Here is a 22,700-nt window from a genome sequence, read left to right on the forward strand (position 1 = left end):
GATCCCACCCCACTACGCCAAGCCCCCTTGGGGCATCATTAGTTTAAGTTGCTACATTATGTTGGTAACTGTGCATTTGGGTGCAAGGCTGTCTTCTGTGGAACAAGCCTGCTTGTTCCAAGTGTTCTGGTGAATTCTTAGGGGCACGTTTGAATGCACCCGCAGATTCAAGATCTGTGATCTTTATAGGCCTGGCCCGTTCACTTGCACACTTTTGGCTCGAATCTCTCTTCTTGGCAATCGAAGTTTGGGTTTGCAGTTGTTTCTATGAAAAAACTGACATATGATCTTAATGAAAACATGGGGTAATTTTAGACCATATTTAATCCCCAAATTTCACAGTGCAGCGAAAGAATGAAAGAGCAATTCAGTTCCACTATATTGTGCTGCCTTTGTAGAAAACAGTCGTCTTTTGGAGGTCTGCAAAAGTGATGAGACTTTTTCCCCTGGAAAGCTACTGTGTTAGGAGTTAGGACCATAAGTATTCGAAGTTCCTGCTCAGACTAGGACGCACTTTTTCTTTTTTTTCTTTTTATTAATCAAGCTGGGGTTAGGCAAGAGCCCCGACCAGTACATCAATTAAAAATACATAAATCACAAAACTTCTAAAGTCAGGAACCATTCCGGTCGTTTATCTTTCCAAATTCTGTCAACTTGAATGTCCCCAATCTTCGCCAGATTTTCTGCAAGATAGTTTTGAGATCTTGGACACCACTTGCAGTTGGATTCTGTTGAAGGATAACAGTTTACCATACAGAAAATTAGATCCTCTCCTATGTCTTCCCTCTAACATAGCTCTTACATCCTCAACTAACTCTTTTCTGGAAGACTCGATAATAATATTGAGATTCTGGTCTAGATCCCTGACAGCATCATACCACCATCTATGGTCCTTCTCTTCCTCGTTTATTTTCCTGACTAACCATCCTAACTTCAGAAAATAACCTTTGTGGTCTCTAACAGCGAACCCAACCTTTAGGTCATCCAACTTGCCACCGATACCTTGAACCATCCTTCAACCGGAGGTATCCATCTACCTGCATACAGCCAACTAGAGGTTATGTGATGATTCACTCCTTTCAAAATTACCAGCACCTTCTCACAAATTGAATTGAGGGTGTGAGCTACTATTCTCCCATCTTCAGCTATCCGATCCTCAAAGATGATTTTATTTCTGATTTCCCATAAACCTCTCCCCACCAATTGGAAGGACACAAGCCACGCTGATTTAGTGGCTTTGCCTCGTTAGAGCCTCGCCAACACTCCCTCAAATCTTATGATTTGAGTTAAAATACTGTGTGACCTGCTCCCACACCAGCTTAGCCCTCTTGCACATTATAAAAATGTGGTCGTTCTCCTTCGCTTTCCTGCATACAACACAAATGCTGGTTAATTGGAATCCTCTTTTTTTCAGCATATCTTGAGTCACCAATCTCCCCCCTCGAAGAGTTAACACCACCCTTGGACTATGGTTTTTACACCAAATCATCTTCGCCATCCACCCTTTTCTCTAATGGACTCCCAACCTTCTTTTACAGAGAAATCTTTCCCAGCCAACCACACCAGCTTGTCTTCCTTTAAAGTGTTCCTTGTAACTTCCTCCACCAACTCCTTTATTAATTTGGATGCTTGCAAAAGATGGTCAGCAATAACACACCAATTGCTACAGGACTCTTAGATGACTTCCTGTACTTTCAAATAACTCAGCCCTTGTCCTCTCTAAAGTTCCTATATCTAAAATTCCATCCCCATGAAACCACCTTATAGGACCACCTAAACCAAAGGGGCTCTCTACTCTAGTACTTAACCCTAACTAGGTTAGACCATGAGTTTAACTCGCCTGACACTATGGACCACGAAAGTTTTGAGATAAGACTTGGTTGACATCCTCACTCTTCTGACACCAAGACCCCCCTCTTTTTTCAAACGACACAACTTGTCCCAACCCATCAAACGAGATTTTTTATTATCCGAAGTCCCACTCCATAGAAACTGTCATAATTTTTTCAATCTTTTGATAGATAGAATGAGGAAGTCAAAAGCACATCATCTAGTAAATGGGCACAGCTGAAAGAACAACGTTCACAAGAACAATTCTTTCAGCCATAGAAAGCAGGTGGCCACTTAAGGCATCCAACTTTGATTGCATTTTGCTAATTATGGAGTTGCACATACCTGATTATAATTTGCCAACAAAAATTGGAACACCCAAATACTTTATACGCAAATTACCAATATTCCACTGGGTAAAATTTCTTACTCCATTGATTCTGCTCCGAGGGACATTAAAAGGAATCATCATAGATTTTTCCTTGCTCACCTTGAGCCCATACTTTTTGTTCAAATTCCTCAACAACAATCACAAACTGCTCAACATAATCTTCTTCATCTTTGATGAAAAATAAAGCATCATCTGCATAGAGACTATGACTCCATTGGAAAGATGTGACATGCAGAAGGGATAATATTCCTCCTCTCTTCTTCAATTTGTAGTTTCCTGCTAAGCCTCTCCATAACCAACAAGAAGAGATATTCCTGGCATCTGATGCCCCGGGTACTCAAAAAACACTCTCCAGGTTGACCGTAACAGAGAATTTACGAGTAACTACACAGGTCATGATTCTCTGCACCCACTTTTTATTAAAACCAAAGAAAAATAAAGCCTTTTCCAGGAAGACCCAATTAACCCCGTCACAAACCTTCATCAAATCAGTTTTGAATACGAAATTCGAATCTTTGTTGTACCTTAAGGAATCCACAATTTCATGAGCTATCAAAATGCTCTCCCGGATATTTCTGCCCTTCAGAAAGGCTCTCTGATTATCCGAAATAATGTGTTGGAGGATACTTCACGTGTAGAACCATAATCTTTGATATGATCTTGTATAAGAAGTTGCATAGACTAATGGGTATATATTGAGTAAGCTTCTTCACCCCTGCCACCTTGGGAATAGCATTTATTCTTAATGAAAGAAGTTTATCACTGCTGAACATACATCATCGCCAATGATTTCCCAATAATTTTGGAAAAAGAAGCATGGGAACCCATCAGGACCTGGGGAGCTTTCAGTTTCACCTTTCATATAAAAAATTGCCACTTTCACTTCTCTGGTTATAAGTTTTAAAAGATGATCATTTTCTTCAAGCGTAACCTGTGGATTGGCTTTCCCATCCAGCTCTTCTGTATCAATCTCCTCTATAGAGAAAAGGTCGATAAAGAAACCTTTGGCTAGTCTGGATATATCAGCTTGCTCATACCATTTTCTACCTGCATCATCTTCAATCATTCCAATGGAGTTTTTAAGGATGTTCCTCTTTGAATCAATTGTGAAAATAAGTTGTATTTTGATTCCCTTCTTTGAGCCATGTACTTCTCGATTTATGCCTTCAGAAGCTTTTCTCAATACCTAAATAACTCAAGCAATTAGTTAAGTTTTAACCCCTCTTCAATTGATGTTATTTGTCCATAATCCACTTTCTTTTAAACCTCCTCCTCTAGCTCTAACTGTACTGATTCTTTCCTGAATCACACCAAAATCATTTTTGTTCTGACTTTTTAACCTCTTTTTGATCTCCAGTTTTGTCACCACTTGAAACATAGCACATCCTCTCACCTCCATCTTCCAGACTTCTTCTATGATTCAGTTGTGGTTTCTCCATCCATACCTTGAAAATTTTAAATGGGACCACTATCTTACCTGGATGTTGTACAATTTCCACTGCAATTGCATTATGATCAAACACTCTTTTAGGAATCAATTCAGCCCAAGTTCTAGGATATTTGTTCAACCAACTCTCATTTACAAGCACCCCGTCGATCCGGCTAGCCTTGAAACCGCCTCCCACCTGATTGTTGTGCCATGTAAAAACCGAGTCCAAACTAGGACGCACTTCTAAATAGGGATGCACACCGAACCGAGCTGGCTTAGGCTCGGCTCAGGCTCGTCCACTTCGTAAATGAGTCAAGCTTGAACCGGTGTATGAAGTTAGAACAAGCTATCAAGGCAAGCTTGAACGACCTATCAAGCCAGATAACGCTGAGGCTTGGTTCATTACAAACCCCATTATATTATATTTTTGCAAAAAAATTCAGTATTGCATTGTTACAGTAATGGGTAAGGCGCTAGTCTTTATTAAGAATGTATTGGATTCAAATCTTGCCTTTTGCGCTTTTTTTCCGCTGGGAATTTTTAATATGTATACAATTTTTTCAGTAATAATAATTAAAAGACATGTTTTGGCTTAACGGTAGGTCTCTTGGTTAACATTACGACGTCATCTTATCAGATTCCTCATTCACAAAATATTTTTTTAATAAATCTTGTTTAAGCTCGGCTTGGAGCTCGAGCCAAGCTTGGACAAAGTGATTTTGAATCGAGTTGAGTTTGAACAACCCAGACTCGGCTAGTGTGCTCCTTTTGAAGTGAGAAGAAGGGGAAGCATGAGGAAATCGCTAGTGGTAAGTGCACTTGTATAATGAAAAGGGTGTTGGGGCTTTGTCTCAAACTCACGTAGGATGTAACCTGGCTAAACCATCTTATTATCCATCATCATCTGCCTTAAGTTTTGAAGAGAAACTATACCTTTTTTTTAAATGTTTAGTATTAGATTGAAGAGAAGAGGGACCCTCACATGGATTTATAAGGGTCCCTCAAATCCCTCATCCACAAATTTTGTTTTAATAAATCTTGTTTAAGTTCGGCTCGGCTCGAGCTTGGAACAGAGCCGAGTTTGGACAATGCCTTATAAGCTCAGCTCTGAGCTCGAGCCGAGCTTAGACAAAATGATTTTGAATCAAGCTGAGTTCGAACAGCCTAGGCTCGGCTCGTGTGTATCCCCTACATCTAAAGCAAGAAGAAAGGGAAGCATGAGGAAATGTGGTATTCGCTAGTGGTAAGTGCACTTGTATAAAGAAAAGGGTGTTGGGGTTTTGTTTCAAAATTGTTGAAATTTGTATTTTCAGCCCACGTCAACCTTCAACAAAGAAAGAGATAGAGAAGGACAAGAGGTTGATGCACAAAAAGGTCATTATCGTGACAACTTGTACATTGCTCATTGCCAAAAGTAGGACTCAAACTAGATGAGGAGATAAGATTATCTCTTACAAGCTTTTCAACAAAAGAGGAACTACAGTGACCAAGTCGACTATGCCAAATATTTGACTTGTTACATTTAGATAGACTAAGAAGACATTTAGAAGATGATTCATTGGACTCCAACGAAGGCTTCAAGATGACAGGAGCAGAATCACGAACAAAAGGATCTTCCTTGAAGATATACATATTTTCGCATCGCTTCCCTTTAACGAACGTCTTTCTCATTTGAAGGTCCTTGACATACACAAAAGAGAGAGTAAATTCGACAGAAGAATGTGTATCATCAACAAGTTTGGAGACAAAAATAATGTTCTTTTTTATATTAAGAGCAAGTAGAACATTGGACAATTTTATGAATGAATTTAAGAAGGGTATTATGGCATTCCCAGTGTGAGAAATGGAATGATGAGTTTCATCTTCAGTGACAATACTGCCGTTATCGAAATAAGGAGATAAGTTCGAGAGTTTACTTGCATCTTCCGTGACATGAGTGGTTGCCCCAGAGTCTATATACCATACTCTCTGGTCATCTTGTGCTATTGTCATCTTTGAAAGGGCTGCCAATAAAAGTTGTTGCATATCTTCACTAGATTTACTCACATCAATCTGCCTTTTTGACTGAATAATAGAATTCTTGCTTTTGTTCTGAGGCTTGAACTAATAGTCAACTTTAATGTGCCCTCTTTTATTACAGAGAAATCATGTGAGAATATTTCTTGGATTTCCTATATGAGCATTAGGAGGCATGTTTGGGGTAGAAAGCAACCAACATCCCCCATTGTCCACCATATCGTCCTCGAGCTCTACCTCCGCGATGATTATTTCCTCCACCATGACCTTGTCCATAAACCAGCCCAGTAGCCAAAACATTTTGTGAGTCAAGTTGCCCACCATCACCATCATAGAGGTTCTTCAAACTGATCTTATAATGTAAAAGTTTAGCCCGTAAGTCTTCAAAATTGGGTAAAACAGGCAAGCATGTGAGAGACGTGACAAGAACATGATATGCTCCCAATCCGCTTAAAACTTGCTGCACCTTATCTCTCTCTGAGATCACACATCCAACAAGAGCCAACTGATCTGTGATGCTTTTTACCTTGTTTAGATATTCCATAACAGACATAGTACCCTTCTTTAATGACGGAAATTCTCGCTTGAGATACAAAACTTTTGCTTTCGACATTTGAGAATAGGTTTGAGCCAACATATTCCATAGTTCAGCGGCTGAACAATCATCTGAAATTGCAATCAGTATTTTCTGTGATAAAGTAGAAGTGATGTACGCGACTAGTGCTTGGTCTCTTTTCATCCAACTCATGAAGTCAGTATTTTGAATAATTCGAGATGAGACAACCCCTTTATCATCCTGTACTTTCTGCCTGATAAATTAAAGTGGGGTTGGACTCGATCCATCTAGATGCCCAGAAAGATCTTGGCTTTGTATGAAGGAAATTATTTGTCTTTTCCAGGTCAAGAAATTTGAATGGTTGAGTTTTTCATAGACAAGTTGACTCAGAAAGCTAGAGGAAAGACCATAATGAGTAGAGGACGAATCCATATTTTTAATTATGGATTGAAAACTTTTTGATGCGTTTTGATTATGGATCACGTGTTGTGTATCCATTTTTTTTTGAATTATTAGTTCTGGTTATGTACCAGAACCACAACACAGGTCCTTATGACACCCAATATTTTAGAACGATGGATTACGTGATTAAAAAAAAAAAGACATCTTTTGTGAGAAAAAGAAAACAATCAACCCAACAACAATGAGATGGAGAAAACAAAACTTTTGTTGTAGAAAACCAAGATGCAATACAACAGTCTCTTAAAGAAGAAAGAGATTAGGGAAGAATAATGAAAAAGATTTTAGAAGAAAAGAATATTTAACCAAAACGATTTTAGAAGGAAAGGATGATTGAGGCAATAGAAGAGAAAACATATCAGTTTTGATGTGATCTAGGTTTATGAGAACAAATCAGTCTTAACGTGATCTGGTTTTGAGAATAAGAAAAAAAACGATTAGAATAAGACAAATGATTAGAGGAGAGAACATATTAGTTTTAGCGTGATCTGTTTTAAAAAGAAATAAGAAATCACAGATCTTCAGGTATAGATCTGAAAAAAAAAATAATACCAGATCTAAAATGATCAAATTTGTCTTAGACTGAATGAAGAAAACTGATAGAATATAGAGAAAATCGAGAAAACCCAGATCTGAAATTCAGATATGAGGTAAAATCGAAGAGAAAAGAATAAACTGAATGAGATGTACAAAAGAAGGGAGAGAAGAAAAAGAAGCCAACCTTCATGGATCGATTCAACCTGCTTTGATACCATATTGGAATTTGTATTTTCAGCCCACGTCAACCTTCAACAGAGAAAGAGATAGAGAAGGACAAGAGGTTGCTGCACAGAAATGTCATTATCATGACCTAGAAATGTTGTGTTTATATATAGTGTTTTACAAAATACTATGAACGATAATGTCCCTAATTATAAATACAAAATACAAATATGTGCACATGTGCAAATTAGAAATACTAAACATAAAGTATGGATCTGGACCATACGTAAATCCAGAACCATATCACGTCTTCTTTAACAAAAATTAGGTGGGATGTAACCTAGCTAAATCATCTTATTACCCATCCTTTGCTTAAGTTTTGAAGAGAAACTATACATTTTTTTAAAAATGTTTAGTATTAGATTGAAGAAAAGAGGGACCCTTACATGGATTTATAAGGGTTAGAAATGCCCTTTTCAGCAAGACCCATTAAGGGCATGTCAATTGAACCTTGAATTTTGGACTTGGATTTGACTTTATATTTAAGTTTCGGTTTTAATTCGGTCTGGTACGGTGCGGCTTGCCTCGACTTGACTCAATTCGGTTTGGCCATGGTCGTTTTGAGACTTTGACCAATCCTTTTGGCTCCTGAGACATCTTTATCCCCAAGATTAAGACTGACCTGTTGTATGAGCTTTGATCCATCATTTTTAGACCAAGACCCAATAAACCTAAACCATTGAAACCTTTTGACCTGAACTTATTCCACATCCTTTTGCATGGTGCATTTACAGTCAAACAGTCCATTATATGCTATTTCCTGTTGACTATTAACCATGACTTAGATTTTGGACTATTTTGACTGTGGTAGGATCTTTTATGTTCATTTGACTACCCTTTTGGTCCTTGGACATAGCCTAACCCATAACCTCCCATCTCCTAGCCGGTTGGCTCATTAAAGTCATTTATTTTTTTGTTGTTGGGGCCTTTAGCTAGCTGATGGGCTGGGTATATATATATACCCCATCCCTCTTTCATTCTCTCCATCACTCTTCTCTCTCTCTCATGAGTTCTCTCTAGCTCTTGCTCCTTCGAGCCCATGAGCTCTTGCTCTCTCCCTAATGTTCTTCCTCTCTCCCTCTTTCTCTAGTGAGTTTAGGCCTTGACTTAGTCAAGAGTCTGTCCAAGTTGAGCTTAGGGCTTACCTAAGTTATTTAAGGTGGTCTGTGTTGAGTTGTTCGCTTTCACTAACCTTCGTGAGTAGAAGAAAGCTTATTTGTATCCTGAGAGTGTAAGTTACATGGATAACTATTGCATCAAGGACTAGATCCTAAGTGGGGTAACTATCACTTTAAAGATAGTGCACATCTAAAGCGTGCCTCCGAGCATACCTAATTCAAGCTCAGTTGCCATGCCCACTGAGTTAATTTCTCAACAAAACGTGTTTCCTACTCATATTTGTGCTTGACATGTTTGTCAGCGAGGGAATTATGCTTGCAATTTCCTTTAATTATGATCCGTGTAGGCCGTAAACCTTTGAGTCGTCAGTTTATTTGCATACATTCCCATTTTACTTTGTTATTTCCTGTGTCTGGCAATAGTGTGCACATTAGATTAAGCATCGAGAGTGGAAAACAATTACGTCTGGAAGGTGAGGCCTAACTTTTGGCTTGAGTAGTGTGTATATTCCACTTGATCAATCTTGTTTGACTTTTTTTTTGTATATCCATTCCCACTTGCATATGCCTTATTTGGTAATCCTAGTGTGCACCGTGTGAATTCTCTTCAAGTGGGAAATTTTCCTTCTCATGCCAGCCCTTCCTTGCTTGATCATGTAAATTCCTAGCTTTAGTTGTGAAAGATTAAAGGCCTGCCTGTTTCAAGGGGCCGAGGTAGTGCCCTTTCGTGAGAAAAGCACACCCTCTTGGGGAAGCTACCGGGGCGTGCCCTTTCCCAACAGAATAGTGGGGCCTATAGATAAAGGTGGACCCACCATGGTGCCACATGAGCTGCCACCTTTCCCATGTGACCTGTTTGTTCCATGCCCCTCTTTCCCGCGAGATGAGCGGAACCTTGATTTATCAATGAATACTGGAATCCTTATGGTTGAGGCATTTTCTCACCATTCGAAAACCAAGTCGGGGCCTTAAAGTGATTTGGAACATACTAATTTTGAATCAGATGAGATTCAAGCAAACATGCCCCTCCTATCACTTTTCAAAAGTTTCATCTTTGAGCTGATTTTCCCATGAGTCAACCTTCTAAATCCACTTAAACCAGCTTTTTTTTTTCTTTTTTCTTTTTCTACTAGGCCAAAAAAACCCATCACGCACCGCACATTGGCTGGGCTCTGGTTATTAAAATCCTTGAGGTCCTCCCTGCCCACCAGAGTACATCCAGCTTTGACCTTACCGCAAGGGATGGCCCCTGTGGGTTTTGAACTCATGATATCCTGTCAACTTGGTGACCTTCACAAGCTGCCCCTGCAGCCCTACCAGATGAGTGGAACCCTTGTGGACTAAGCCAGTCTTTAATGTACTTATTGGAAAAGCAAAAGTGAAATATGGCCAATTCCTTTTCCTTCCTAATCGTGATCAAACAAAAAGGTTCCTACTCAGAGAACTTTTTGGTTCTTTTTTGTTCTTTGAGATCCTTCCTCTCTTCAAAGGGAACAAACAGAGAGAGAATCAGATCGATTCTCAAAATACCCTTCTGAATATTCCTCAATGTTCCGGCTACTCGTGAAACATGAAAAGCATATCAATAATCATTTGTTTTCGGTTGAAATGATACCTTTATTCCCATGTCTTCTTTCAGTTACTTTATTGCCCACTTTGATTTTATTACTTTGATTTTACGTTTCTGTGAAATATATATACAAATCATTTCTGGATTTTTCTGGCCCCATCTCACGTCAATAACTCAACCTCTTCCGTGCAACTTTAGACAAGTTTCTTTTGCAGTGAATACCTGAATGCCAAGTAGGAACGATCTTCCTTCAAGTTTCAAGAGATAAAAAATAAAAATGTATTTATTCTTGTCAAGACGACGCTCCCATCTTATTGATATTTTTTCTACTGGGTTAAACCCATGGGTAAATAGGGATGGCAGTGGGGCGGGGCGGGGGACGAGGTTTCCACCCCCGCCCCGCCTCAAAATTTTATCCTCCACCCCTGCCCCGCCTCTGCGGCTGGGATGGATTTTATCCTCCACCCCCGCCTCCATCCCCGTTTCATACCCTTCATCCCCGGTCCAAACGGGGATGAGGCGGGGCGGGGCGGGGATATTGCGGGGAAAAGTGGTCGGGGCGGGGATCGGGGCGGGGCGGGGAAAAGTGCACGTCCACCCCCGCCCCGCCTCCACGGCGGGGATGGATTTTATCCTCCACCCCCGCCTCCATCCCCGTTTCATACCCTTCATCCCCAGTCCAAACGGGGCGAGGCGGGGCGGGGCCCCTCTTTCCCCCTGTCCACTGCCATCCCTATGGGTAAACAACAAAATCAACGTGTTTAAGAACAAGTATGTAATGAGCAAGCGAACAGCCATCAAAGCAAAAAAAATGTTAAGCTGCTAATAAAAATCAGAGTGGTGCAACAGACATCCACATTCACGGTAGATAGACTAGATGCATGAAAAGATGTGTTTAGACTCCACAAGAAAATCAGGAAAAGTAGGGATACAAATGGGTCTCATCCGGAACAGCTAAATACATAGGGAGTGGGATCCACAACAGCCAAAATTTGCAAACCTTTTCATCCTGGATCAGATCCATTTGCATCCCTGAGGAAAAGATATTCTACTTGATCTCAATAAAATATTACTTTTCCTTTCAAGCAACCTGGGGAATGACCTCCATGGCCATCCCCTTGGCTATGATAGTGCGATCTAACCATCAAGCTATCTCATTCCATCACCTCAATAAATATTACTTGCCAACAGGGAACTTTGAAGGGGAGAAAGAAAAAAGCCTGATGGCCTCTTGAAAGGGAAAATTATAATAAATGAGTTCAATAAAAGCATTTTCTCTAGGAAAAGTAGCTCGGTGAAAAAAATTAAAAGAAAAGGAAAAAGAAATGAATGAATCAGAGCTTACACCAAAAGAATCAAAAGTAGAGGCACCCTCCCATTTCGTTTTGACAATGGGTAATATTAAAAAATACGAAAGAGGGGGGCGGTTACATAGGAAACACCCTGAAACAAACACCCCCTATGTGATTTAGTGCAAGTAGACACCAGTATCATCTCACGAAGACAAGCAAGATTTCAAGATTAAGCTTGTGAACAAGAATCTCAGAAAGATAATCTTATTCCTTTCCTAGTTGTTAGAAGTATTACCCTGACTCTTTGGATACCCATCCTTAATTACACCCTTAGAACATCACTATACATTTTCCAAGATTGGTTGCACAAAGTTGATGCTTAAATGAATACAAATGCAACTTTGAAGAGGTTACATGCTCATTCATGATTGCACAGCCATGGAGATGACGATCAATTTGTGTTTTCAGACACTGGGTGTCTCAGATTTTTGAAGTTTGTTTTCTTCCTCTGTGGCAGCAAGGGAGCCTATTTCAATTCTCATTCGGTTATTCTAGGACTCAAACCTTTGAACACAAATAGAGTATCGAAAATTGTGCGCTCCATTCATTTAACAAGCAAATCTTCCTCTCTCCTGAATAGCATTCTGATAATTGGGATCACCATTAGTAGTGCCAACTGAACATGCCCAGAGCTACTGACCTTGATACAAGCCTGACCCTTTTGCCTGCTGTTCACATTTGCCTGTATAGACATGCCTGTGCCGTGGCTTGGACGAAAGTCTGCCTGAAAGCTTCCTCCATATACCATCTCTTTATCATATGACAACAAAGTGAAAGCAGCGATAGCTTTATCATTTCTCACTGGATAGTCTCTGCCCATAAGCAATGCTTCAAAGCTCCCTCCGTATGCCATCTCTCCACAACCTGTAATGCTACCCGCATTTAACACCAGTTTCAGCCTTTTCTTCACCAACAAAGAGTCTTCAAGCTTTGCCCCAAGAAAGATGTTTCGACCAACTGATGTGAGTGAAAGTGCACCACCAATCTTGTTCTGCTTGAAGCTTCTAAATTTTGTATCCCCACGAACAGTGCAAAGAAGGCTTTCATTCGCAGCTTGTATATCGAGTCCCCCATAAAATGAGGGCCCGTTCTCAGTCATATAAGCAGCCATACAATCAGATTGAAAACTAAAATTCTGCTTTGCCTTGTTTACCTGTCCCATAACGAAGGCATGGAGAGCATTTTCTGAGACCAAGGAAGCTTCCACACTAACACCATCAAAGCCAGTATCATGATCCCAACCTTGTGAATCTAAAACAGGCCTCACAAGCCACTTATTAGACTCCAGGCAACGGTATCTATAAGCAGGGCATTCTGCATCAAAACTTTGCGGAACAGCCATATCAGGCAGTGGAAACATGTCTGGAGGTACGTCCCTCTCAAAATTATCATTGGTTGTGGATGGTCCATTATCTGAAGCTTTGCTAGCAAACCGCCTCTTGCATTCTTCTCTCCACTGTTTCTTTAAGTACAATGTCTCGCGATAATCCAGTTCATCCTGATAATCATTCTTCTGAGATTTAGATAATTTCTCAAACTGTCCTTTTGTTAATATACGGATGGGAGGTAATTTGTCATACTCATCGTCATCTTCTGGATCAACTAGCCATTCTACATTTTCATAACTAGTTACGGCCTGCATTTTCAGTGCAGAATGAGGCGGCAGAAGTGATGAGAGGAGTTGTGGTAACGATGGTAATCTCGTGTAGTTTTTTCTTCCTTGAATGCTGTATTTGAACTGCATGATAGTGTTTGCATCCCCTAAGACCTTGGAAGAAATAGTCAGGAGCAAGAACTGAAGCTTCCAAACTTGACCATTAGGAAGAATTTTCTCCCCTTCTCTGTTGGTTTTACAAGAAGGATGATTCTCCACTAACAACACAGGATTCAGTAGCTGTGTGTCACCCAGTGCCATGTGTATATAATGTTGAACCAGGTTGGTGCACTGGTTTACAAACAAGTCATAACCAACAGGATATCCATCAGGTCCTTCTAGAACAGTAGAAGAATGTGTCATCACAAGGATGGCATTAAACCATATTGCACAGCCAAGAATTTCTGTGATAAGCTTTAGTAATGCAAAGTCACCACACCTCATATTGATATCGTCAAGGCGGTCAAAGTATAGCACAATATCAGGACGAGACTTTTTTATGAATCTCTTGATTGAAAGAAGGGTTTTCCTGTTCTGCCGTTGACCACAAGAGAAAGGTGAAAGGCCTGGTGTGTCAATTACCTTGACTTTGATCCCATTCACCATCCCCACAACCTCATGAATCTTGTTAGTGGAAGGTTGGAAAGCATCAGTCTTGGTTCTTAACTGGTTAAAAATAGAATTAATGGTTGTGCTTTTACCCACACCCGTTTTTCCTAAAAGAAGAACCGTGAAGGAAAATTCCAAGTCAACTTTACCAGTTGACTCCAAATCCAGTGCAATTGCTTTAGCTCTATCAATTCTAAGAAAAGCTCTTGATTCTGGTTCCCCAGCCTGTATTCGTCCAGCAAGCTGTAAACGATATAAGACCTGTGAAACCACAAGATTTTCTGTTGATAGGCCAAGTCTATGTACAAGGCGCAGGAACTTTATTTGAAGAACCTCTAGAGATGCCAATGCATCACCACTTCTGTGCTGAAAATTAAAGCAAGATAAATGAGAATCCTCAGATGAGGCAGATGGTGAACAGGAATGATTTTCAATCAATTGATTATCACTGGCTGAGAGAAAGCATGTCTCTGCAGGTTCCAACAAGGATTCCCTAGGAAATGCAGCAGAACCTAAGGAGAAAAAGAAACAACACATTTGAGACTCGTTAGAAGCAGTACACATCAGAACCAGTCTTGTCTAATAAAGAAATAGTATTTCAACTGTCAACGGCATCCTTATTAACCAACCTTCTGAAGAAGTTAAGCTACTTAGCTCCTTCGAACTTCTATCAAGTTAGGTCACTTAAAGACCATTGATAGCAATACATAATTATTCTAGCAAGGTTGAAATCTGTCCAAATAAACCCTACATAATGAGGTAGCAAAGAAGAACAACAATAACAAGATTTCTTTGCAATGTTGTGAAGTTTGATGGACTGGTGGTATATCATTTATTATAAACAAAAAAAAAGTTATAAGGAACATCCTTGATTAAGAAGTTTGTGACCTCTAACATGCTATCAGCAATACCTTGGTTATGAGACTTGTGCATGGTTCATCTCAAAATCATGGGCACACCACCCTGTTAGGGTAATGCTTGCGATTTTCGGTAATTATTAAATCGTTATTTATACCTTAAATTGAAAGAATTAAAACTTTATCTGATTGCCAACTTGAAATTGAAATTATAAATTGAATTTGAGTCAATAGTTTAAATAGAATTTAATATTAAATTTAATTAGGCATGAAATTGGAATTTAATCACACGTAGGAATTTAATTTGATAAAAATATAAAATGAATTTGGACTCTCATTGGGAAGCAAGTTTTATTAATTAAATATGGATATGGATCTGATATAGTTAACTTTTATTAGATTGGATCTTAATGGGATTTAAAATCCAGTAAAAAAATCCAATAAAATATTCAGTTAAGGATAAATCATAGATTCTAATTAGAAATAAAATTGGAATTGATTATGGGCATGGAGTCTAATGGGCTGGATGTCCATTGTGGACCCCAATATGGCCATGCCACTTGAAAAAAAATATATATAAAATATTAAATAATAACAAAAATAAGGAGATAAAGAATTTAAATTAATAAAAGATAAAGAAAGGTAGAAGAGCAAATGGATTGGACTCTTGAGAGGTCTATCCACAAAGGGATGCCCCCCAATAGTGGGCCCTCTTGTGTGGACTTTAATATAAAGTCAAATAATGTATATATGTTATATATATTAAAGATGAAATGTTTATAATATATAGTAATTAAATAGTTGAAAAAATTTAGAGATAATTAGGAATTTAAGAAATTAGTTTTTTTAGATAAGGAATTGAGAGTTTGTTTAGGTTTAGAAGTCTGAAGCCTATGCAAGAGAGGCTCATGCCCCCCCCCCCCCCGCTTTGTTACATATTTTAAGAAAAAAAAAGAAAAAGAAAAAAGAGAGAGAGAACTTACTTTTGTTTTTTCTTATTCCTCACATCTCCTGCTTCCTCCTAACCCTAGAGGTAATCCAGACCTCCATTAGAGACCTACAACTACCTTGGTGAATGTCTAAACCAGCCTAAAAAGAGGTGGGTGTGGAAGAAAAAATGACGGTATCGTTGCAGAAAACATGTTTTTGGTAGAGAATCTCTACTTTCATGGTGTTCAATTTCGGGATAAATTAGCATACCCCTTTTTTTATCCAGAGCTTGGATCTACATGTAATCTATGCCTACAACGTCTATGGCTATTAGATCTACATGCAAAAGATTTTCGAAAACCCAAAACGGTGTTTTGGAAGATCAGTTTTAAGAAAATGATTTTGGAACATACTAGTTTCGAAACCCTAAAAAGCAAAAATTATGTAAATATTTAGATCTGTATTTTATTAATATATTTAACATGTAATAATGAATATAGAATGACGTTTTTTAGTGTTTCTCCGTAGATCTTGATGTTGTAAATTTGGCTATTGCCTATATCTTGGTTAAAGATACGCAAAAATCGTTTCGTAGATTAGAAAAGAAAAAATCGTTTTGAAGAAGGTTTTAGCAAAAACTTTTTAGGGTTTTGATGTTTTATGATAAAGAAAGTTGATCGGAGCATATATGGTAGATTAGCATAAATATGATCAGATGTGCTATATGATGTAAATATGTTTAGAGCATAAAAAAACGTGATTGAATGAATTATAACATGATTTTTGCTCTTGCTTAATGGATCTTGCATGAGTTTAAATCTTGGCTATACTGTTTTTATTTTTTGTTCAGACTAGTTTTAGAAAAAAATCGATATCTTTTTTAAAACGAAGTCAATAAATAAATAAAAAATATTGGAGTGTTCTGCACATCTAAGGTTTGAATTTCGAATCTTGTTTTGTTTCGTTTGGTAAGTTTTGAGGCTGAAACATCCATTGCAACAGAGCACAGGTTTTCTGCCCTATCAGCAGGACTGTTCCAATTAAAGATTTTGAAAGTTCTAAAAACCCAATCAAAATTGAACAAAACAAATTATGAAAAATTTGGGTGAAAGCCAACATGTATAAGAAAATCCTGTAAAAAGGTTTTTGTCAAAAGATTTCTTTGTAAGTCTTGAAAATTTTTCTAATTTGGGATGAATTTTTGCAGTCAACAGGATCTATCTTATATTTTTCTTTAACAAGATTCAGTCCCAGAATTTTCCTAATTTTATTAGGACTGATTTTGCAGTTATTTTTCTTGGATTGTGTTCTTAAAATGTTGGGGCAATCCTAGTAAAATTTGAGAGTAGAATTCGGTTCCTATGATTTTTGGTAGGTTTTCCAAAATCGAGTTAACAGGGATCTGAACTACACAGTATGACATGTGTTGGTGCCTAGTTGTGTTTTACTTTGTGCACCATATTTATTGATGCTTAAATTAAAATTTGGTCTGATATTATTGTTAACTAAATGCATTTCATGTTATTCTTGATTGAATTGTACATGCATAAGTATGAATGATTAGTCTACCTCGACTCTATACATGCATAATGATTGCATTATTGTATAAATTTTATGGTAGAGACTAATTAAAAGCAGACATAGAGTGCCATGAATATTATTGCATATGAACCCTAAATGTGGTTGCATGTTTGTATTGTCACGATTAATAAGAAAGATAATTAAAAAATCAAAATGAAGTTAATTCTCCTGTAGCTTATTGAGAGAGTAAACATGATACTAATGGTTTTATGGGGATATTGTTTTAGCACGAAAGGTTGCTTTGACCCACATCTACAGAGCTCGTAACTGAAGGAACTACCATGATTTGTTCGCAATGTGGTAGGTAAAACTTATGAGAAAAATCAGATATATCAGGTTGCAGGATATTGAGAACTCTCTATAAAAATTACATTTTCCTCTCCGAAGTAGTCACGTACGGAGAGTCACATAGGTTAATAAGACACAATTGCTTGAAAATATAAACCTGAGTCGTACCTCCATATTGACAAGTGAAAAAAGAATGTGAATTGCATGTAGATAGAACAGTGCATGCATCATATAAACAAAAAAATAATAATTGAAGATAAGAACTTACTCATGCATGAAGGACTCACATCATGAAATGGTAAGTTCATGCATATTATATATGTTTATGCATTTTGAAAATGTTCATAAATGTGCATAATTTATTGTATTGTTGCAAATCTTAGCATGAATGAATGTGTATTAAATTGACTTGTTATTTTGTTGATAAGATATGTCTTACATGATTGATATATGAAATTGTGTTTAAGTGTATTTTAATATAGTGCATTATGCAAGTATGTTATTGCCTACTCAAACTCGGGTTGTCTGATTTCTTTACTTGTAAAATTTTTAGGTTCTGAGGAGGCCGAGTGATCCTACATTGTTCAGCTGTTCTTGGACTTTGCACGCTACATGTCGAGGTGGTGGTTTTAGCTCCTCGTGTTTAGAGGGTTTGGTTTTGGCTTTAACATAGGGTATGTGAATGGTTCCGTAATTGGACGATTGTGAATAATTTGAAATTTATTCAATTCAATTCAATTTATATTGATGTACTCTGATTTTTGCATTCTAGTTAGTGTATGGTTCGATACGGTAACTATGACAATCCCAATTTGTATATTCGTTGAGTTTAAAAAAAATCACAAAAAAAAATCAGGCTATAAATTTGTCTAAATAAACCCTACATAATTAGGTAGCAAAGAAGCACAACAATAACACAATTTCTTTGCAATGTTGTGAAGTTTGATGGACTGGAGCACTTAAATGGTATATCATTTATTATGAACAAAAAAAAGTTATAAGGAACATCCTTGATTAAGAAGTTTGTGCATGATTGACCTCTAACATGCTATTAGCAATACCTTGGTTATGAGACTTGTGCAAGGTTCATCTCTAAATCATGGGCACACCACCCTGTTAGGGTACTGCACATGAAGGGTTCTTCAGCTGTACATACTATCCAGCAGAAAACACAATGTTCTACACATTTTTTTTAATGTTCTTATGGATCTTAACCTATAAATATGACCTACATCATTTGGTTAGTGCCAAACATGTTTTGAATCATGCAATTGTGACATGTAAGCAGTCTTTTCAAGGGGTTACAAAAATTAATGGCTCATAACATGCCAAATTTAACAACTAAAAAAGCATGTTTTCACATGGAAATGGTGCAATCCCTAGCAAATAAACCATGCTGAATGCATCGATGGGATCAGATTGTCTAAACAAAGCTTGCATATATGATTTTAATCTATAAAACATGGTACAGTGGATTGAATTTTGATATATAAGAAGACTAGTTGGTACCGTTTTGGTTATGGTTTTGACTATGGCCTTGCTTGTAGCAAAGCATGAACTACCCTGCTAGTTGCAGACCATGCTACATTCTCACCAACATGGTTTTCCATTATTAGGTGGTGGACAATGTGACAGGAAAAAGATCCTCACAGATGCACCAACAACATGGTTATTGATTTGCAGGCCAATGGCTAGCCCAAACGCCCAAAGGAAGAGCAATGACCTTAACACTTGGCAAACAATTTATGATTGAAAACCAAGATGTCATGCATGAAACATGCGAGTTAGAGGATGCCCACACCAAAGTTTCTTCCAACACTAAATCATGATCCGATCCTTACAATGTTGCACCAGCAAAGACCATAACATATCTCAGAGAATAGTTTCTATTCGATGATAAGAAAATAGATAACATTTTTAAGCAAATCCAGCTATCTTGATGGCATGCCCAAGCATATTCTCTATCTTTCTGAAACAAAGGAGAAATAGGCAACACAGGAGAAAGAAGTACAGAACGAACATGTAACTACACCTGCCCCACGGGGTTTGGCGCAGTGTGAAGGGGCCCTTGGCCGCCTGGCGGGCGGTCAAGGTTCCATTCCCACGAGTGTCACCCCTTGCATTACGCCGAAGCAAGGAGACTCCCTGGGGGCGAGGGGTGCGCCACAGGTTTACACCGCCGGGACAACGACTGTAAGTACGGCCGGCATAGCCAGCGCGACTAGGTCTCTGATCCGCAGGTGGTTTCCCTCTTCCTCGTGGATAAAAAAACATGCAACTACACCCAATCTTAAATCACACTAATGCAATGCAAGAAAAAGCACGAAGATTGCAATAGATAGTGGAATGAAGAAACAAAATCTCCATCACCTCAAAACGCCTACCAACACTGTCCACTCCCCAAATCACCAAAACCATCCAAAATTGACTACACCCACTAAGCAACAAGGAATCGGGTAGCAAGAAAACCATTGCAAGGTACCAATTTTGACAGATTAAGCATAAAAAACAGATAAACCAAATTCGACCCAACTAAACACAAGACCGCAAACAAGATTCGATGAATTTCAATGTGTAATAACAAATTGACGACAGAAAGAGAAGGTACCTGAATCTTCACATTGTTCATCCAAGGGCTCCTCAGTTAAGAAAGAAGGACTCAATGAAAGAAGGGGGTTTGATGATAGTTGGCACGCAATCCAGTCCTTGATAGCCTTCATTTTTCTCCGATTGGGTAATCCCCAAAAAGGAGATAGTGGTAAAAGAAAAAAGAAAAAGAAAAAGATCGCAATTCCCAATTGGGTTCGAGAGAGAGACCCAATTCCCTTGGTGGGATTCTTTTCCTCAAACCTTCACCAACAAGGAGAAAGAGAAAAATCGACGACCCATCATCTTATTCTTGAAGCTGACTGTTCTCATATGTGTGAGGAAAGCATGTTGAGACGGTATACCACGAATTGGGCATTCACGGGAGGATGATAAGCTTATGCTTTTGAGGACGACGATGATGATGGTAGTCCTTGTTTCAGGCACGGGAAGAAAGAAGAGGTAGAGAAGTGATTCCTAACCGTTCAACTCGAATGATACCTTGATATGCACGTCTTTAATGGTTACTTATCTTGAAAAAATCGTGTGTTTTTTACTTTTTAAATGTTTTTATTTGTATTTCTTCATACCGTTTTGTTTTGTATTTATTTATTATTGCGTATATTTTGATGAAAAAACACGAGTTTCTTTTTTCAAATTTTTTTTTTATTTCTTGCGAGTTTTTGGCTGCTGATATTTTGCCACTTAAATTTTTTGTCACAGTCTATCAGCAGAATAGGTAAACCTAGCGTCGATTAACATTGCTTACCTAAGTTCGTTTAGATAAGTAGATAAGCATACAGAGTGTTTATGCATCATCAATGTAAAAAATAATAAGAGAAATTCTCAAAAAAAACTAAACCTTTTCATGATTTTAGTAAAAATTCTGGGGGTTTACTTTCAACGAAGTTGTGTGTCAAATAATTGCCAAAATTTATGTGTGTGTTTTTTTATTATCATGAAATTTTAAATGTATTTTTTTTAATAAAAGTTTTTTTAGGATAAAGCAGTAGCTTTGCATTAAAGATAACCTCAGTTAAATTAACAAAAATGTGTTTTTGATTTACAAATCATGAATTTGGGTGTGATTTTAACAATATTAACAACTTAAGTATTTTTTTATTACCTCCCAAAGTTTAAGTACGTTTTTGAAAATTTCTTAAATAATAATTACCTCAACTGATTGGATAGTATGGTTGTAAAAATTAGGTCACAATTTCATATTCACCTTGGATTCTATGAAAACAAATTATTTTTCGTTTAAACGAGTCAACTTAAGCTCAGCTTTATCTTAGTTCGGCTTGGTTCCCCTAAGCCAGACAAGCCAAGCCTGAATATTATGCGACCGGAAACAGGCCGAGCCCGTACCAGCCACCAATTGCACCTTGGGAGCGTTTGAATGTGCGTCCACTGCGTCCTGGGGGATGCTGCGGATGCTCAAAGACACCATCCCCATCAAACAGAGGACAAGCTTTGGTGGTGTTCAGCGGTCTCCGTGGATGCATTTCTCCATTCCACACACACACACACACACTTTGCAATGGTGGGGACAGGGACAGTTTATTTAAAAAAAAAAAGAAACCCTCCAGGACAGACTGGACAGGACCACTGTCCCGTCTGCCCTGGGCAGGGTGTTCTGTCCAAATCTGGACAGGGAGTCAAACGAAGGCACTCTCCAGTCTGTCCTGGACAGGGTGTTCTGTCCAAACCTGGATAGGGAGTCAAACGATCTGTTGGAGGCCACATTCATTCTTCGCTCTCTTGCTCTTTTCAAGTTTTTTCCTAACAACATGGAACATGGTAACCAGAGAAAAAAAAATAGTGTGGATCGTGGCATAATGACAAGTTAAAAATGACAAAATATAGTTTTTCGAAAACTCGTGAGAATTTGATTTTTTTTATAAATCTTGCATTTTTTGGCAAAATCTTGGAATTAAAAATTAATTTTTAAAATATAAAAAATATTTTTTATAAGAAAATGTTAATAAATTTATTTAAAAATAAAAAACATGCGGTATTTTCACGATAAATAGCAGTTTAAAACATAAATATCGCATATGAACCCAACACACCTTCTTAGGTGGGTCTGCTTAAGGCTTTCAACTTGAAGGAGGTCAAGAGTAAGATACAAAGGATTGCACATCATTTGCCACAAGGCTTAAGTCAAATGAGAAACTATCCCCGGTAGGCAGGCTGAGAGTTCACTGCAGACATTGACTCCGCCTTCAAACCAGTGTGACAAAAGTTAAAAGCAGCAAAATATCATTTTTTTCAAAAGCTTTCAAGAATTTAATTTTTTCATAAATCTTGTATTTTTCTGCAAAATCTTGGCAATAAAAAATAAATTAAAAAATATAAAAATAATTCTTGTAAGAAAATATTAATAAAATTTATTTAAAAATAAAACACACTTTTTTCATGATAAATAGCCGTGTAAAACATAAATATCATTTTTAAATCGTGGTATTTACGTTTTTCATAAATCTCACGAGAAATTGCCGTTTTAAACTTTCAGGCAAATTTTGGCTATATTTATTTGTCACTATGGTCCAAACTAGAGCGGTGTTTTCTTCATATTAACAAATAAAAAAATCAGGGTTAGAGTAAAGCAAAAAGCAACTATTTAAGAAGAAACACGAGTACTTTTTCCTTTTAAAACAAAGACAGAAACACAAAGGAAAAGTATCAACATTGGGAAAAAGCAGAAAATGT

General features: G+C 37.9%; 1 protein-coding gene across 1 annotated transcript; it reads right to left on the bottom strand.

The window, feature by feature from the left end:
* Positions 1-11,652: 11,652 nt before the first annotated feature.
* Positions 11,653-20,488, bottom strand: LOC149835335 (translocase of chloroplast 90, chloroplastic-like). The gene is made up of 2 exons (XM_090008409.1): positions 20,011-20,488; positions 11,653-14,258 (listed from the first exon to the last, which is right to left on the bottom strand). The coding sequence occupies exons 1-2, from the start codon at positions 20,120-20,122 to the stop codon at positions 12,028-12,030; spliced, it is 2,343 nt and encodes a 780-aa protein (XP_089864535.1). The 5' UTR covers positions 20,123-20,488; the 3' UTR covers positions 11,653-12,027.
* Positions 20,489-22,700: the final 2,212 nt, after the last annotated feature.

The sequence above is a fragment of the Nuphar pumila genome, chromosome 6, assembly GCF_984573655.1.
Source record: "Nuphar pumila chromosome 6, dmNupPumi1.hap1.1, whole genome shotgun sequence".
NCBI classification, from domain to species: domain Eukaryota; kingdom Viridiplantae; phylum Streptophyta; class Magnoliopsida; order Nymphaeales; family Nymphaeaceae; genus Nuphar; species Nuphar pumila.